Source organism: Pseudorasbora parva, chromosome 3, assembly GCF_024679245.1.
Source record: "Pseudorasbora parva isolate DD20220531a chromosome 3, ASM2467924v1, whole genome shotgun sequence".
Taxonomy (NCBI): domain Eukaryota; kingdom Metazoa; phylum Chordata; class Actinopteri; order Cypriniformes; family Gobionidae; genus Pseudorasbora; species Pseudorasbora parva.
The window spans coordinates 8,958,049-8,976,245 of record NC_090174.1 but is presented as its reverse complement, the minus strand read 5'-3'; the positions used below and the strand labels follow the sequence as shown (position 1 = coordinate 8,976,245).

At 36.4% G+C, this 18,197-nt stretch overlaps 2 protein-coding genes across 2 annotated transcripts in view; both read left to right on the top strand.

The window, feature by feature from the left end:
• The window catches only part of LOC137070399 (uncharacterized), a 34,487-nt gene extending 16,909 nt beyond the window's left edge, over window positions 1–17,578 (top strand). Inside the window, exon 10 of the mRNA XM_067437505.1 lies at window positions 17,508–17,578. Within this exon, the coding sequence (XP_067293606.1) occupies window positions 17,508–17,578 (71 nt within the window). The remainder of the gene's footprint in view (window positions 1–17,507) is intronic.
• LOC137072156 (uncharacterized) lies at window positions 4,357–17,165 on the top strand. The gene is made up of 8 exons (XM_067440373.1): window positions 4,357–4,372; window positions 6,089–7,494; window positions 9,894–10,474; window positions 12,476–12,543; window positions 13,561–13,775; window positions 13,868–14,121; window positions 14,205–14,348; window positions 16,998–17,165. Exons 1-8 carry the CDS (start codon window positions 4,368–4,370, stop codon window positions 17,163–17,165), a joined length of 2,841 nt encoding a protein of 946 aa, XP_067296474.1. The 5' UTR covers window positions 4,357–4,367.
• Window positions 17,579–18,197: the final 619 nt, after the last annotated feature.

The following is an 18,197-nucleotide window of genomic DNA, read 5'->3' as shown; positions in this document are numbered from 1 at the left end:
ATGAGACTACATTTGGCCATCTAACCAATCTAAGACCATTGCGTTTTTCAGAGGGATGGGCTTCATAGAAGCAGGAAGCAAACGAGCCGTTCAAAGGACAGTGGAGACAGCGGTGTGGAATAAAGGTCAAATATAAGAAAAATACGGCATTTAAAAAAAAGAAGTATTAAGACATGTTATACTGCGCCCAATAAACACAACCAAGCCTAGAAAAAACCCCACAGAGCCACCCCTTTAAGACACAACCATATACAAATTCATCAGTTAACACCAGTGCTGTAACATAACTGTGTCTCAAAAGCACAGTCTGAACTCAAATTGTTGGTGTTTCTTACATGGCAATCCTCCCTGTAACCAATCACGTCAACGTGTGGGCGGGCTTTAGCATATCATCATCATTACTGTGCGAAGCAGGGGAGTCTCAAGAGAGCAGGATATCCCGCTATGTTTTTCTGTTGATACGAAAAATTTTGTGCATTTAGCAGTACATCAGATGAATTATGCATATTATGATGTAGGTGGTAAACTAAATGAAGCAAGAGTGTAGAGTTACATTCAAGCTATTTTAAGTCATAAAGAAATATTTTTACAGGGACAAATGTTTAAATGTGTCTTTTGGGGATGTTTTTAAGTGATACAAATATTGACTACAGGGGGGACATCAAACGTCTTATTAACAAAATGAATAAGACGGTGCATTGTAACCACTGATCTATAGAGATTACTACATTATACTAGCCTGACGTGGTCATACTCAATTCTAGTCAGAATATGAGTCTGAAACTGCTCCATTGGGCTGTGATTATGGGGCGTGTTTCAACCGAACCAGGAAAGACATCAATTGGATAGACCAACAACCAATCAGAGCAACGAAGCGACGCATTGTCAAATGTCAACAGAGCTCAACGGCACTTGCCAAGTCCGCGTTTTTTCCGCGGGTTCTTTTCTATGTCCGCGGGTTGATGCGACTATTATGTGATATATAGACCCATGAGTGCGAATTTTTGCAGGCAACCTTGCCAAAATAACACACATTTTACCCCCCCAAACACCATTTTTACCCCGGAGAACCCCCCTAGTAGTTGCCACGTTTTGTTGTAAAAACATGGCAACCCTGTCTGCACGCGCGCTGAAATCAGGCTGGAATACACGATCTTTGCCAGTGTTGTAAAATAATTTAATGATACACAGAGTACTTACCCAACATGATCATTATGAGAGAAATTGTGATGGTAAATGCAGATACAAACAAGCTCTCCGTTTAAGATTCAAACAAATATTGCCCCTTTGATGACGTGATGATTACGTTACTGTTGATCATCTGTCCATCATCGGCTAAAGCCCGCCCTAATGATTTCATTGGTCAGAACAGTTTCTGTTTGGGGATAATTACTCCTCTATGGAGCAAGGCCAGACCGAACCGCCTGACCTAAAAATGTTGTGGGCGGGGCTAAATTCGGCTGGCATCCAGGCTAACATTATACAGATCAGTGGTTGAAATACAAATATCAATTTTGGATTTTCCCCATATACTTTAAAATAAACACCTTTGTGTATTACACGCACAGCTCTTACTAAACGAAGTAACGTGGGTAGCCCCTCACGGACATCTGCCACACACACACACATAATAAAACGTAAACACAACTCAATGTCAAATCCAGGTCTGGTGATCTCTCGTCCTTATATGCCTCCAAACTCCCTCAGAGGACTCGAGACCGGTGTGGCTCGCAGGTGACGCTCATTCACAATCACGCCCCGGTCTCGCTTGCTCTCTCGCTCGTCCACCTCGCCACAGAAATATTGCACATATTTTTCATCCGTGCTACTACCCGCCTGCACAGAGTTAATTATCCGCCCGCATCCCCGCCCGTGAATTTTATAAATGCCACAATCCACCCGTTTTAGCCACTTTTATTCGTCCCGTTGCAGGACTCTGGAGCAAAGTACATTCCTTATCACTGAAGTGTCCATTAATCAGTCTTGTACAAGTTTAAACTTGTTACAATAAATCAAGGTTATTTACTCTTAATCAAAGCTCTCATCGTATCAACACTTGGTTGTTTATGATAAGAGAATCCGCGAGAGTGCAGAATTCAGTTGGTGTGTGTGTGTGTGTGTGTGTGTGTGTGTGTGTGCAATGATCAAAACGGCCACCAGCGGTGTCTAATCTAAACACCTCTGATTAGCCATTGCTTTCATATCTCAACAGAAACGAGTATAATTAGTTATAATGCTCAGTGCGGCAAAAACATGTAAAAAGAAATCTGGTGCAACATGAGCAGATCTAAATGTAACGCCGCAGTCGAAACGTTCCATTAATGTTCACATTTCTCTTTAATCGCAGCCATAAAAGATTTCTGGTCCTGAAAGGCACTGTTTAGTATTGTGTTGTTGATGCATGTATTTTTATACATTTGTTTTACTTCCCTCAGTACGCTCAGCAGTGGCAACAGTACTACCAGAACCAGAGCCAGTGGAACCAGTACTATAACCAATACGGCAATTACGGCAACTACCAGCAGGGCGCCCAAGGCAGCCAGGGTGCTCAGGGAACACAGTAGTAGCATCGCAGCCGCTTCAGACGGCCCATTCCCTAAGCAGCATTCCTCATGCCTTTTTTGTGATCCTTCCCAGTCTTACCATTTCCCCCACCCCTGCTCTCTGTAAAAGTTTATTCTCTCCCTATTTATGCCAACCTTAAAGGTAGCCACATTTCTGTGGCCCTCCATTGCTCTTTGAGTTTTGGCGGCAAGTATCCCTTTTTAGATCTTCTACTTAATATTTGTTTACATGCTTGATCTTTTTCTTTTCCTTTTCTCTGTGTACTTGTAGATGAGAGGTTTGACTTTTGAATTTAGTAATGTGTGGTTTAGTCCGCTCCAGAAAGCTCACACTATGATGTGCTTGAATGTTTCAAAATAGAGCAGGTTAAATTTATCGAGGAAGCTCTGCACGATTAGATTTGCATCTGATGTATAGAAAGAGAGGGGCAGGGTGTTTCTGTGTTCCGATAGTTTTACCACTGATTTTATTTTATTTTTTATCTTGTAAGATTAAAGAACCACATTTTGCAATTGATGGTTATGGGTATTGTTCTGTATATGATCATATGCCTGTATGTACACATTGATGTAAGACCATGTAACACTTTTGTCTAGGTACATCATATTGGAAATTTTAATAACCTAAATCTTGAATAACAATTTTCTGATGTCTCAAGCCTGTGAAGGTTATCATTTCTTTTTATATAGCATTTTTAAAATGACTGGTCTGATGCACATCTATTCCCATGTTGCAAATTAGTAATGATCCAAAATTAGTTCCTTGTGTGGATATGTTTTTACCTTGTGTCTTGTCTGTAAAGCAGTATCTGCATATGGTTTTGTGTCAAATCAAAATGCATTATTTTGTATTTGAGAATATAATCAGAAGAACCATCTTGTGTTCTGTATTTTTGTACAAGAGGAATGTGTGAAAGCTAAAACAAACCTCAATCTGTCTGAAACGCAGCTTCAAATGTGGAACAAGTTAACAAAAACGTCAGCTGTTAGCACAAAGTATGTAAGTACAGCAAATTGTACTCAAATCATATGTATATGTACTTAAATTAATAGACGACATATTGAATAAAATACGTTTTTAGGCTGCGTTCTGAAAGGTTTTTGTTGAGCAAGAGTGAAAATTGTAAGTAAATCTATTGTAGCAATACTATAAAAATTTATTTTTATGAATATAAAATCTACATAGAACGAGCATTATGGTTATTATAACGCAGGCATTTGAATTTGCTTTAAAAAAAAAAAAAACAAGATAGCAATTTATAAACATTTCTGAAGCTGAAAATAAAATATATTGCATGACTGAAACAAATTAAAAGTTTTAGTTTCATTCTGACAAAAGGAAAATTTAGTGTCAAAATCAGATCAAATTTATTCTTAAAAAAATGTTTGACAGGGTAAATGTTATGGGGGACAGTATAGTGTGCCTACATTTCGATATGCTGTCGGACTAAATATCTTAAACTGTGTTCTGATGATGAACGGAGGTCGTACGGGTGTGGAACGACATATTAGGGTATTAATGACATCAATTTCATTTTTGGGTAAACTAACCCCTTTAATGATGTATTGATTTGACTCGTTTACATTTTGTCATTTTTGAGAAAGGAAACAAGTTAGTAGGCTACGTGTAGCCTTCCTTTAATTGCAGAGCTCCACTATAACTCCACCCTAGGCAAAGTTACTCAGCAGGTTTAATCTCACCTGAGTTACCCTAAGCGAAAGTAGCTTTAAATTTGACAACACTCCCACCAAAACGTTTTGCTCCATTATTTTCATGATGCTTATACTGAAGATCGGCTCAAAATGAGGTGAGTTAGTTTGTTGTATTAATGCTGAATTATATGTTGTAGGAATATATCCAAAACAAGCGCAAAATTAATTGTCAAACGTGATTTTCAGACTTATTTCTCACGGTCTAATTATGAATTCGTTTTGATATTTTATATCTGTAGACCAAGTGGTTACACAAGCTTTGTGTGCGACATTTCTTAATTTCCCCACACTGTAAAAAATTATTTTGAAAAAAAGTTACCTGGTTGCCTTAAAATTTTGAGTTCATTGAATGTAAAATTTTGAGTTAATACAATGAACATTTTTTGAGATTCGACAACCTTTATTAAAAGATTTTGTAAGCATATTGGGTAATTGTGTGTTTTATTTCTGATGACGCAGTAAAACATGCTAAATTTTCATGATATATCACATTTTTATGTGGTTCAGATACAATAATATTTTGAGTTTCGATTTATTAAACAAATTTCCTTCATTGTATCAACAATTTTTTAAGGCAACCAGGTTACATATTTTAAGTTAAACAAACAAAAACATTTTTTTACAGTGCACAGTCATTTTACCTTCAAATATATTTAAGAACTTGAATGGCAACATATCAGTAAAACATTTAAATGGTTATACGCATGTGTGTATACGTAACCTTATATATATCTATGTGTGTAACAATGTAGACATGTAAATCAGGCTATATATATATATATATATATATATATATATATATATTAAATATATATGTTATATATATATATAACAAAAAACAACATTTTTTTTACAGTTTTAACCAACATTTTATATATATATATATATATATATATATATATATATATATATATATATATATATATATATATATATATATATATATATATAAAATGTTGGTTAAAACTGTAAAAAAATGTTGTTTTTTGTTGGTTTAACTTAAAAAAGTAAGTAACCTGGTTGCCTTAAAATTTTGAGTTTATTGAAATTAAAAATTTGAGTTGATACAATGAAGGAAATTTGTTTAATAAATAGAAACTCAAAATATGATTGTATCTGAACCACATAAAAAATTGATAAATTATGAAAATAGCACTATATGGCATGTTTCACTGCGTCATCAGAAATAAAACACACACAATTACCCAATATGATTACAAAATCGTTTAATAATATTTTAATAAAGGTTGTCGAATCTCAAAAAAAATTCATTGTATTAACTCAAAATTTTAATTTCAATGAACTCAAAATTTTAAGGCAACCAGGCAACTTTTTTCAAAATAATTTTTACAGTATATATATATATATATATATATATATATATATATATATATATATATACACACACACACATATATACTTTGTTTGATATATCACATCTCTGCATTTCAAATTAAATGTATATTTAAAAATATATATATATTTCTAAACTCTTTGGCAGTTTTACGTTTTGACCACTTTTTGAGAAGAGGTTAAATTATATGTATTTGTCAAGTACAGAGAATGTTTTTAAAATAACAATTGTTTATCCAGATTTCTTTAAGATGTAGGCTAACTTTTCAAGTATATTTATTTTGATGAGTTTCTTTATTTTTAGCATAAAGCTTTTGGGTGTGGGCATGTTTTGTCCCTTATCTCAAGAATCAGTGACTCACACTGACATGTTGACATACTGCTACAGTACATGACTCATATTCATATAAATAAAATGTGTTTAAATAATTTGTCTCAGCTTTCCTTTCGTTTTTCAGTCTTGAAGGTGTTTTAAAAGCCAAACTGCTGCAGCAGGAGTGCCATTTTACTTGGTCTCTAAGAGAAGGAGAAGACTTTGTGCTCTGTGATTTACTGAATCGTCTGGAGGAACAGATTCAGCTGGAATCTGCTGAGGCGAGAGTAACGCGAGCTTACAGCACCCTTGGATTTTTTCAGTATCTTTATGGCAACCAGCAGGAAGCGCTCGCAAACCTCCAGAAATCAGTGCGGCTCGCAAAGGAACACTACAAAGACAGTGATCCAGTTCTTATTGTTACCTATGGAGACCTTGCCTGGTTGCACTATCATATGAAAGATTTTTCTACATGTCAAGAGTACTTGAAACTGTTAGAAAGAATCCATAGGAAATCCTCTAAAGGATTCACTCACACTGTCGAGGTACTCAGAGAAAAGGGTTGGGTTTTTCTTAAATTATCTTCTAAATACTACAATGTCGCAAAGGAATGCTTTAGACAGGCCCTTGAAATGAATCCTGATGACAGTGATTTAAATACAGGCTATGCTATTGCCCTGTACCGCACAACTGACGAGACCTCTGACCCTTCAGACTCGCCAACAATAAAACAACTCACAAGAGCTATAGAGCTTAATCCAGATGATGCTGTGCTATTAGTGTTGCTAGCACTGAGAATGCTGCATAATAATAGAAAGATGCTCAAAACTGCATTGATGAAGGTGAAAAAGGCGCTGGTGATGTCCCCTGAAAACCCACATGTCATAAGATACGCAGGTAAATTTTTTCGCCAGTCCAGAAGTGTGGACGATGCCATTTCTCTACTAAAAGAAGCCCTGCAGGATACCCCAAACTCAGCCTTTATACACCATCAGTTGGCAATGTGTTACAAAAGCAAAAGAATAACCCTGGAAAAATATAGGCCTAGGACACATGGCAAAACAGAGTTTGATGTTAAAGAGTCGGATGAAATAAAGCAATACCGGCAAAAGTGCATCGATCATCTGGAGAGGGCGATATCCCTAAAGCCCTCTTTCGTTATTGCTTTGACAGATTTAGCATTGCATTACGGACCATTTGACAGCTTCAAAGCTGAGAAACTTTTTGAAGAAGCATTTAAAATCGCTAATAATCTGAGGATACACCTACAGTCAGTTCATTGTTTCTATGGCCAGTACCAGCTCTACACCAAAAGATCTGAAGAACTGGCCGTCTATCATTTCATGCAAGGTCTGAGGCTGCAGCCGAAATCAGAGGATGGCAGGTTTTGTGAGAAGTACCTGAAGGAGGTGATTAAACGTATTAAAAGGATGAAAAACCCGAATGACAGCAAGGCGTGTGCTATACAAGGATTAATTCATGAAGTGAAGAATGAAAAACTCAAGGCTGAAAAGTTCTATGAGAGAGCCCTAACAAATGGCCTTGATTTGGGTGAATATTTTATTTTATTCATTTTTACATAATTTTTTTAAAAGTAATTTTTACATAGTTTTAATTACTTTTTATATTTAGGAATTGGATAACTTAACACTGATCTGCAACTGATCTGATCCTCTTCATAAATACACTGATCTGCAAAATTAAAAGTTAAATTTCTTAAAAGAAAATCCTAAAAAAAAGATTTTACTACAGTAGGTTAGTTTTTTTCATATTACTTTTGTCTAAATTTCAAGATAATGTTGAGTTACAATTTTTATGATCTAAAACCCATTGATTAAGAATGTTGTCAGTGTGATGAAGTTGGGCATCTGGCAACCTGAGTTTGATTCCCGGCTTGAGATCCTTTGCCGAACCTATTCAGCAAGGGGTTGCAAATGGCAAGAGCTGGATTTATTTGCTAGCAGTTTTAATGAAAACAAAAACATATAATACAAATAGTAAATTGTTTATATAGGCTATTTACGGTAAGAAATATACAAAATATCTTCTTGGAACATTACCTTTACTTAGCCTAATATCTTAATGAATTTTGGCATAAAAGAAAATTGTAGGCCTAATTTTGATCCAAGCGTCTTGTTGGCAATTTCCACAAATATACCCGTGTGAGGTTTTTATAGGCCTGTAAACAACCCACGCCGCGCGTAACTCTTTTAGGCTCAGGTTACGGCGTGAATCTGACCACTTAAAATATATTTCTTCTAATATTTTTTATTATTTATATTTCAATTTGTGTAGTAATTAAGGTTAAAATAGAGAATTCCAATTCAAAGAGGTAAATTAGATTAATTTTGTTGCTTAAAAAATAATAATGTTAATTTGTAATGCCATTATAGTTGCCTTATGGCTCTTTAATAAATATACATGCCTATCTAATCTAGTTGCTCAAAAACAGTGTTCCATTTGAATAAATATTTAGATATGATCAAACAATAGATTTCTTTAAATGTGAAATTTTAAAACATTAATAACTTATGCATCATATTAGGACTTAGTATCTGAATGTGTTTAATGAATAATGATCATTGTGTGTGCTTATATTATATAAGCACACACAAGTGAATATTAATGAATGCGAGCACATTTAATTTGACCTAAGAAAAGTTTAAAATAGTGCTAAGACAAATTAATGTTTCCTTACTATGTACAGTAAGCTATATATTACATATGAATTGATACTAAATTAAGTAAGGGATAATCCACGGCTAGCCATGCCAATATCATGTCATAGGCGTAGAGGCGAAGAACCGCCTGACGCGAAGCGGAGGGTGGTTGCCTCTAGGTCGTGCATTAAAGCAGCACTTGGCTACTTTTGCTCTCGGGGTCCCCCTACAGTTTGGAAAAAATAATGTCCTCAACTACTGTCGTAAGATCTGTCATCCTACAACAGGGGATGCCATCGCCCGTACATTTGTTGACATGACAGCCCTGATTGCCCTGAGCTAGTGATGCGTGGGTCGTCTCATAACCCGCGGACCCCGTATGTCTATTTAATGGTCGCGGGTGCGGGCCGGGTTGTAAAAATATATACAGTGGTGCGGTGCGGGCCAAATAACTTCATAAAAGCGTCCCGCGGGTTGGTGCAGCACTAACAGTTCCCCTGAACACTGCAGGAGGAGTTCAGAGTTCTTCTGGCGTCGCGTGTGAAATGTCTTCATCCCAGGTAACGTTACAATCAGTGGCATATGTTTCAGCATGTCATATGAATATAATTTCATGGGTTTTATTTTTTTCAAACGCCAAATAATCACGATGCTCATGTTTACAAGCCAGCGTCATTATAGTAGTCTATTGGTTACCGTTTTACAGAATCTATATGATACTTCAGTTCAATGTTTGAGTGGTAGCTCACCGTAACAAGCCTGACAGCATCGGTCGGGCACGCCTCCTTCAGCTCACGCCGACGAGCAAACGCTGGTCACATGTTGATCCTCGTCCTGCCTTTAATCCCATCACTTTTTCGTTTCCTCTTATTGCTTTCCTCCAACAAAACCTTTTCTTTCTTATTTGTCTCTGCTGCTTCGGACATGACTATATTATCCGATGAACAAAGTTGAGCTTGCACGTCCAGATGTAAGGAAGTGTGGGTGTTGGTGGAAGTGACGTATATGCCGTAAAGCAGTCGAATTTTGTAGTTCTTTTTTTTCTCGGGTTACTACCCGAAACCCGAAGTTTAAAAGTACGATTAAAAACGATACAGACCCCATCAAGCCATGGCAGACGTGTCATTCAACCTATTGTAAGTCGATTTATCATCACAAGAGTCTTAAAAAATATATTATGAAGGTTGAAAAGTTACCTAGTGCTGTTTAACATTGTCATGTTTTATGATACCATCTGTAGCCGTCATTGGTCATATCTCAGATTTTTAAAAAAATGTTTTTCTTAAACAGGTGACAGCTGTCTTCTTACAGAGATGAGGATTTGGCTCATGAGTTTCAGTGAAACAGAAAAATCTGTTCTAAACCTGATTTTTGATGGAGGAAGTTATGACGAAATAGGCAGTGGTAGGCTTAACATTTTCAAAGGTTCAGTGAACAAGAAGATTGTGCACTTGGTTGATATTGATATTTGCAATGTCAAGAGGATTCTTCGATGGGAAAGAGTGACTCCTGGGCCTCATGCCATTCTGCTTGCATTTTTTCTGCATGATGGTCAATTCACAAACCAGACCAAAGAGGTTCTTGAAAATGTAGAGTTTCTTGGGGAGAAATTTTGGAATCACGTCATTGTAGTATTTATAGAGGGAGACTTTAATATAAATAACTATACTGGAGCTCAGCGAAGCGTATTGGAGTGGCTTCGTGAAAAATGTGGACACAAAACCTACATCTGTGGCTCTGAACCAGAAACTACAGAAAGGAGAGAGCTTTCAGAGAGGATACAGAGAATGATCCTCGGAAATAATTCAATGCATCTGGTTTTACCAGAAATTTCAGATGGATATTCTCATTTCGCTTCAGACATTTTAAGGGTAAGTCACTTATTCATTTCTTTTACAAGCCTGATTCCAAAAAAGTTGGGACACTTTACAAGTTGTGAATAAAAAACGAATGCAATAATTTACAAATCTCATAAACTTATATTTTATTCACAATAGAATATAGATAACATCCAATGTTGAAAGTGATACATTTTTAAATGTCATGCCAAATATTGGCTCATTTTGGATTTAATGAGAGCTACACATTCCAAAAAAGTTGGGACAGGTAGCAATAAGTTAAAGGGTTAGTTCACCCAAAAATGAAATTGATGTCTTTAATGACTCTCCCTAATGTCGTTCCTCACCCGTAAGACCTCCGTTCATCATCGGAACACAGTTTAAGATATTTAATATTTTAGTCCCAGAGCATAATCAGTCTATGCCCACTTTACTGTCCATGTCCAGAAAGGGAATAAAAACATCCTCAAAGTAGTCCATATGTGACATCAGTTGGTTGATTAGAATCTCTTGAAGCATCAAAAATACATTTTGGTCCAAAAATATCAAAAACTATGAATTTATTTAGCATGGTCCTCTCTTCCGTGTTTCTGCAAAAAAGATTCAAGGAACGGCAAGTGGCAAGGAACTAAACCTTGGGAGAAACCAGACTCAGTTGGGGTACCAGTTCTCCTCTAGTCTATTATTAAACAGTGTATAATTATTATTCTGGCAAACTTAGAGTCATAAATCATATTAGATAGGAATATAAATTCCCTCAATCCTGCAGCGAAAAATAGTGGAGCACTATCAGAAATGAGTTTCTAAGAGAAAAACTGCAAAGAGTTTGAAGTTATCATCCTCTACAGTGCATAATATTATCCAAAAGATTCAGAGAATCTGGAACAATCTCTGTGTGTAAAGGTCAAAACCGGAAAACCATACTGGATGCCCGTGATCTTCGGGCCCTTAGACGGCACTGCACAGGAATGCTACTGTAATGGAAATCACAACATGGGCTCAGGAATACTTCCAGAAAACTAAATTGTCGTGAACACAATCCACCGTGCCATTTGCCGTTGCCGGCTAAAAGCTCAAAAAAGAAGCCATAACATGATCCAGAAGCGCAGGCGTTTTCTCTGGGCCCAAAACTCATTGTGGCAAAGTGGAAAACTATTCTGTGGTCAGACGAATCAGTTCTTTTTGGAAAACTGGAATGCCATGTCAAACGGACTAAAGAGGACAAGGACAACCCAAGTTGTTATCAGCTCTCAGACCAGAAGCCTGCATCTCTGATGGTATGGGGTTGCATGAGTGCGTGTGGCATGGGCAGCTTACACATCTGGAAAGGCACCATCAGTGATAAAAGGTATATCCAAGTTCTAGAACAACACATGCTCTCATCCAGACATCGTCTCTCTCAGGGAAGACCTTGCATTTTCCAACATGACAATGCCAGACCACATACTGCATCAATTACAACATCATGGCTGTGTAGAAGAAGGATCCGGGTACTGAAATGGCCAGCCTGCAGTCCAGATCTTTCACCCATAGAAAACATTTGGTGCATCATAAAGAGGAAGATGCGACAAAGAAGACCTAAGACGGTTAAGCAACCAGAAGCCTGTATTAGACAAGAATGGGACAACATTCCTATTCCTAAACTTCAGCAACTTGACTCCTTTGTAGACTATTATAAAAAGCAGGTGGGATGCCACACAGTGGTAAACATGGCTTTGTCCCAACTTTTTTGAGATGTGTTGATGCCATGAAATTTAGAATCAACTTATTTTCCCCTTAAAATTATACATTTTTCAGTTCACACATTTGATAAGTCATCTTTGTTGTATTCTACATAAAATATAGAATAAAAAAAAACCTTCCACATCATTGCATTCTGTTTTTATTCACAATTTGTACAGTGTCCCAACTTTATTGGAATCAGGTTTGTAAAATAATCTGTTTGCAAATACAAATGTGGCTTTATAATCACTTATGTCTATAATTGTAATGCAATTACAATGTACATAAGACACCTTTTTTTTTTTTACACAGAAGCTAGATGTAAAAGATCATTTGTTCACTCCTGAGGTCATCTTTCAGGAGGGGCAAAGCAAATACAGGTACTGTAATATTTCAACAAACAGGTGATGTAAGCTATTCTGTATGGAAGCCTATGTGTAGCAATATTCAATTTGCTATCCAATATGTAAAATTACAATGCATTTCAGTATTTAAATTTACATTTTCCATACCATGTGTGCAACATTTGGAGCAAAATGATCATTCAAACTGAATAATATACTTTACATTAGCTATTTCCTACACTAGTTTTAACATATAATTTTAACATATATTTTAATGCTTTATAAGTTGTAAAATAAAAATAAAAATATATGTCAGAAATTATTAAATGTGTTTAACATGTTCAAGCTAAAATTGTAGTAAAATAAACAGTCACTCCAGCTGACGGTGATGTCACGTGCATCCCTCAAATATGAAACGATCAGTTAGAAGAAATATAGCCTTATTATCAGCACGTAAACTTGCGTGATCTACCGATGTGCTCATGCATATGTTCACAAGCTGCAAATAAATAGCCACGACCAGTTGTAGCAATAGAATAGCCTACATGTTCCTACAGGTATTCAAGATTATTTTATTCATCATCTGGCATGCGATGAGCGTCAGAACCTAATGGAAATGCATTTCAGTATTTAAATTTACATTTTCCATACCATGTGTGCAACATTGGGAGCAAAATGATCATTCAAATTGAATAATATAATTTATATTTGCTATTTCCTTTAACATATAATTTAAACATATATTTGAATGCTGTATAAATTGCAAAATGAAAATGAAAATGTATTACATAAATTATTAAATGTGTTTAACATACAAGCTAAAATTGTAGAAAAATACAAATTTAAATGTTATTTTTCTTAATTGCATTTACACTCCCAATTAAGATATTTGCGATGGCATTTTCATTATATGTCCCGCAATGAATGAAGCAAAATTCAATGTGGAAATGCATTGCCATTTTACATATTGCATTGCAAATTGAATATTGCTACACAAAGGCTTCCATAATTGTGTGTATCAGTTTGCCTTCATTTGATATCTTTTTGAAATAGGTTACAGAGCAGCCATGCAGGCTGGTTCCATTGTAAGATTACAAAGCTTGGTTTTAACATGAAAGGGGAAGGGGAGGTGCTATACAGCACTGTTCTTCAGGATAGCGACTGTCCTGTTCTTGCCAACCATTGCCAAGCAGGACCCCTGTATGATATCAAATGTGTTCAGGGTGAGCTGTCTCAACTCAGTCTACCTCACTGCGAGACCTCCATTGGTGAGTTCAATCTTATGAACACTATGCATTTACTGATTTAAGTGCAAAAAAAGAATTTGTTTTTGTGAAATTTTCTTATTTTATTTTTTCAGAGGATGCCCATCACTTCATGTCAGTCATACATTACTCTAATCAGAATGTTGATATTCTGAAACCTCAGAATATCACAAGCACAGATGTTATAGTGAGCACCCCAGGAGGAACGTCAACGTTTTTACTTTCGAAACTACAAAACTGGTTTACAGGTCATTGGTCTGAGACATATGGCCAAGTGATGCTGTTCTACATAAAGAAATCACATAGGCTGCATGTGTTTCTACAGCCACGCAATGTGGACCCCGGAGAAGTATGTTTTTGTGTTAGATTTTCACTTTATTTTGGCTGACTTTTGTTTACATTAAATGTTCTTTTTTTTCTTCTTTTTTTTAGGTGAAAAAATCTAATAAAGATTATACACAAATCCAAACAGCCTGTGAATGCATGCTCACATATAATTGTGAGTACAGCATGTCCTGTGATCCTGTTGAGGAACACGAACTTTCAGAGAGGCCGGTATCAGTGATACAACCGTCGGTCAGTATGGTTTAGAATAAGAATGAACAAGTGTATAAGTGTATAAATGAATAAGTGAACATGACAGATTTCATTATCAACAGATGTGAGAATTCTCAAAGCATGCATTTTTCTCTCTTGGATCATGGGACCTATTTCCAGAAAATATGGGACATTATATAAAATACAAAAGTAGTACAACCAAGAATCTGTCAATCTTTATTTAACGGACAATAGTACAAAGAAGATATTTCCAATGTTTTCACTGACCAACTTTATTATATTTTGTGTGTGTGTATATAATATATTTATAGTTTAATGGCACAGTCCCCTTGAGTAACACACTCCAAAAAAGCTGTGATAGAGGCAAAATAAAAGTGAAAAGCTTATAGAATATCCAAGTAAAACTCTTTTGAAACAGTCCACAATAAGCAGGTCAATTGGTAATAGGCACGAGTTTCGTGAAAGGAGCATCTCAGTCTTTGCAAGCAAAGATGGGTCATGAATCACCACTTTGTGACAAATTTCATGAGAGAATTGTCAAACAATTCAAAAAACATATTTCTCAATGTAAGATTGCAAAGTATTTAGGTTTCACCATCTACCATACATCATATTATGGAAAGATTCAGGGAATCCAGAGAAATCCCATTACACAGGGATGAGGCAGGAAACCTCAGTTAAATGTGTGTGACCATTGAGCCCCCAGATGGCATTGCACGAGAAACCGTCATGCTGCTGAGTTAAATACGGCCACATGGGCTTTGGAAAACCGTTGTTACCTAACACAGTCTGCCTCTGCATCAGGAATGCAACTCAAATCTCTGTTACACAAGGAGAAAGCTATACATCTGTTCAATTTAGTGCTGTTGTTTACTAATGTGCTGATCAGAGTTTCTTGTTAGTTAATAGTAGTTATGTGTATTATTATTCATTAATGATGGTGAGTGGAGTGTGTTGCAACCATCAAAATGTGTTTATATTTACAGAATACAATTAAGTTGGCCAGCGCAAACATTGGACATATTTCTTAAAAATAAAGGTTAAAGAGAATTAACAAATAACATATTCTTGATTTTATTGCATTTTACAATAATTCAATTTTTTTTTACGGAAATGGTGTTGTAATATAGTTTATCTGCCTTTATGTCTATTCTTCTCATAAAGATCTTGAAGTTCTCCATAGAATCTAAAACCTATTTTCAGGTCTTCATTAGGCTCAATATTTTAATTAGAAATTATTGATATGTATATGTATTTGTATAGGCCTATGTATTTATATGTACATGTTTATATGTATTTATGTTACTGAATTGCTGTTTATAGTTTAAAGTATTGATTTATCCGCCCATTCCATTTAGTGTACAGTGTTGACCCTTCTTCTTCATAACCTCTGTTCATTCTGGCATGCTGGATATCAGCTTCTGGGCCAAATCCTGACTGATGGTAGCCTAGAAATCTAGACGCACCCTAGCGGCAGCAAATTTAATCTGCCCGCAAGTGTCATCAAACATCTTGATGTGGGTCTGGCTTGTCAGGCTAGACTGATGGCAATCCATCCTGCCTTATTAGTGCTCAAAGTTGTTCACAATTTGTGGACTTCTGCTTGTCCACTCATCTTTTGAAGAAGTTGCACATGCAGGACAGTTTGATACCCTTTTTTATTCATTCACACAAGGATGGTCTCAAGAAGCTTCACTGAGGGCACAACACTAGAAGACTCCTGGTAGCATTTACGTTTTTTTCTCCGGACAATCGATTTTCCAGATGTCCCAAACAATCTGAGAAAAAATGTTTGCGACTGTTTCCAATCCTTGTAATTCCTGCAGAATTTCAGTCTGTCCTTGATGTTTTTCGGCAGAGAAGTGACTTCCTTGCTACCATTCTTGACAGTAGGCCGTTGTGCGTCAGAGTGCAGATGCATTTCCACCCACCTGCTGCCAATATTGAGAAAGCTCTGGACTAGTGGTGACATAATTCTCCTTTGCTTGCTAAACACTCGTTGACCCTCTCTCTTTAAGTTGATGATCCTGTAAAAAATATCAGGTGCCATATTCTTTCCAGCAGTTTCCCTTGCATGTGAGTCTGCTTTGATACAAAGAAAAAATGGTTGCACATCTTTTTTTTTTGGAGGTAACCTCTGATTGGAAGCACTTATTCCCTCCTTTATAGCAATCATGCTTCTATAATACCAACCCTAGTGCTTGTTCACACTTTCCCATGTGCTGATGAGTATTAGTGAACTGATGTTAGCTGATCATCAAAACAGTAAAGTTTACATTTATTCAAAATGCTTCTGGTCACTCTGCACAATAATATAGAAATAATGTGAATCTACACCACATCACAGACACACACCAGACTCTCTATGAACGAAATGATAAGCATTTTCAAAAAGGGTACAATGAGATGATGCAGTGATTTATATAAATTATATGATCAATAAGTTATGTGTTTATATTGCATTTACTCATCACCTGCTCCTTTAAAACCAAATGTTTAATCTGACAAATGTTTTTTTTTAAGTTAAGACTGTTTATGCATTGTCATCTTAAATAAAATTATGAATTTAGCAGTAAGAAACAGCTAACATCAAAATAATCTAACATTGACTTTTGTTACAGTGCCTTTCAATCTTTTAACTCATCATCCCTCTCTTTCCTTTATAAGTCCACACAACTTTGTTTCACTGAGCAGTGGAAACATTTCCACCCAACATTTGACATAAAGTTACCAAATGGCGTGATGATTGTGGGATTACACCTCAAAAAGAAAAAACACAAGGAAGGAGAGGCTGAAGTTGAGTGGAGTCTCGACATACCACTGGCAGGTAAATAAGACCCTTTACTGTTTGTGTGTTACAGGAATTGTAGAAAGATTTAGAAAGTAAATAACTGACAGTAATTACCATCGATGCATCAACATCCACCAACAGGCATCGATCCATTGCTCCTCTATCCACTATCGTGTTAAACCCGACAATAGCGGGCCAGGTGTTCTCGCAAATTTGTAACAGAAGCAGGATAGAAATATGTACAGGTTTCCAGCCTGAGCTGCAGGGTGAAATCAAATCACCGGCTGATTGAGCTGGGTTTACCAAGTCTAATTGGATACTGTATGTACATGTTAGACTGTAACTATATGAGCAAATGAAGACATTACCAACTTTTTATCTTACAGACTATACAGCCAGTACGGTGGGAAGTATCGATGCTGAGGGTGCTGCAACCCCCCGGTGCGGAGCCCAATAAAAATTTAGGTGGGTTAAAGTCCCAGTGAATCAGATGTTGCAACCAATTTTACTTCAGTGTTGTGATGTATTTCCAAGTGAAATGGAATATTAAATAGAGGGATTTATTTTAGCACACATCCTCTCAATCCCTCGTTCATAGCAGATTGACAGGTGGAGGACAAGCTACCTGCAGAGCCAAATGACATCCAGCTCCACCTTTCTAGATGTCAAATGGATGGAGGGATAGGATTATGAGTAGGGTTACCAGGGTGTGTTTGGGCATTCTTGACTGCAAAAAGTCAAACTGTAACATGTCTTTAGACAATATAAGAAATAACAAACTCCAGTCATTGCAAATAAAAAGCAGAAAGAGAGTGAGAGAGAGTATATTTGTCCATTAGCAGCAACTAATGTTGCATAATTATCAACATTTTACTTAAACCTCTATGCTAAAGTTCAATTCAAGTTTAAAGGTTCAACTCCGGGGAATTTTAAAGTTTATCTTGATCGTTATATCTTTGTGAATACAGTCTATAGAAAAAAAACGAATCGGATTAGTGCTTGCAACACGGAGTTATTACAGTTAATGCCCAGAGCCCCCCCCCCCCCCCCCCCCCCAAAAAAAAGATAAAACGGTA

What these genes read in the sequence shown, in the direction of transcription:
- LOC137072156 (XM_067440373.1), top strand. An exon ending in TCGCTTCAGACATTTTAAGG is followed by an intron (nt 10,475 to 12,475) that starts GTAAGTCACTTA and finishes TTTTTTACACAG; the next exon opens with AAGCTAGATGTAAAAGATCA. An exon ending in GAGGGGCAAAGCAAATACAG is followed by an intron (nt 12,544 to 13,560) that starts GTACTGTAATAT and finishes TTTTTGAAATAG; the next exon opens with GTTACAGAGCAGCCATGCAG.